This window comes from Priapulus caudatus, unplaced genomic scaffold (assembly GCF_000485595.1).
Source record: "Priapulus caudatus unplaced genomic scaffold, Priapulus_caudatus-5.0.1 Scaffold202, whole genome shotgun sequence".
Taxonomy (NCBI): Eukaryota; Metazoa; Priapulida; class Priapulimorpha; order Priapulimorphida; family Priapulidae; genus Priapulus; species Priapulus caudatus.
The window spans coordinates 338,850-339,638 of record NW_014577263.1 but is presented as its reverse complement, the minus strand read 5'-3'; the positions used below and the strand labels follow the sequence as shown (position 1 = coordinate 339,638).

The 789-nt window shown below is 41.1% G+C and overlaps 1 protein-coding gene across 1 annotated transcript in view; it reads right to left on the bottom strand.

Moving 5' to 3' along the window:
• LOC106807237 (serine/threonine-protein kinase Nek10-like) overlaps positions 1-789 on the bottom strand; it is an 18,062-nt gene that overhangs the window by 13,001 nt on the left and 4,272 nt on the right. Inside the window, exon 4 of the mRNA XM_014809525.1 lies at positions 449-604. Within this exon, the coding sequence (XP_014665011.1) occupies positions 449-604 (156 nt within the window). The remainder of the gene's footprint in view (positions 1-448; positions 605-789) is intronic.

Below are 789 nucleotides of genomic sequence, written 5' to 3'. Positions count from 1 at the left end.
TATAGTGATAGTTACATCTATTATAGTGATAGTTACATCTATTATAGTGATAGTTACATCTATTGTTACTGAACTCTTGCGTGTTCCAATATCACAATTCACTACGCTACACTGTCATGGTTTGGCAGCGCCGGTAAATTGGAAAATAGTTTAGAAGCACAAACCCTCACCCCATTTAATTTACTCTTGGTTCATTCACAGATATTAAATGTCAATAACAAACGTACATAATTATATTTCATACATACCCGTAATATATTTACTTTAACTCAATTTTACATCTCCAGCACCAACCACTTTCTCAAAAACCCTACTTGCAGCCACCCTCACATAATTTCGGTGTATTTTTCATTTCTAACATGTTTACCCTACTACATCAACGTCCTCTATCCCATCTCGCGCAAACACCAATGATGCTCCGGTGGAAACTATCTTAACAGTGACATACCCGATGTACTTTGGCATCTACTAGCGCACGCCTCTGCCCTTGCACTGCAGTCAACTTCTGACAGACGCTTGCCGCCTCCTTCACCAGTTCCGCGCCACACGGATCGCCCAGGCAGACGCTGTCGCCGTGGCAACCTGCCGTAACCTTCTCCAGCACCTTTTACGAGGAGGAAACAATCATTACATTCATTCATCACGACGAAAATGTAGCGCGCGCATTAAATGGATACTACTCCCTAGAATTTTATGGGATATTATGAATTTATGATAGTAAGTTCATAAATAATAGTATATAAGTTGCGTCCCCCCCCCAATTTATTTTCCTTGTTACATACCGAGGGC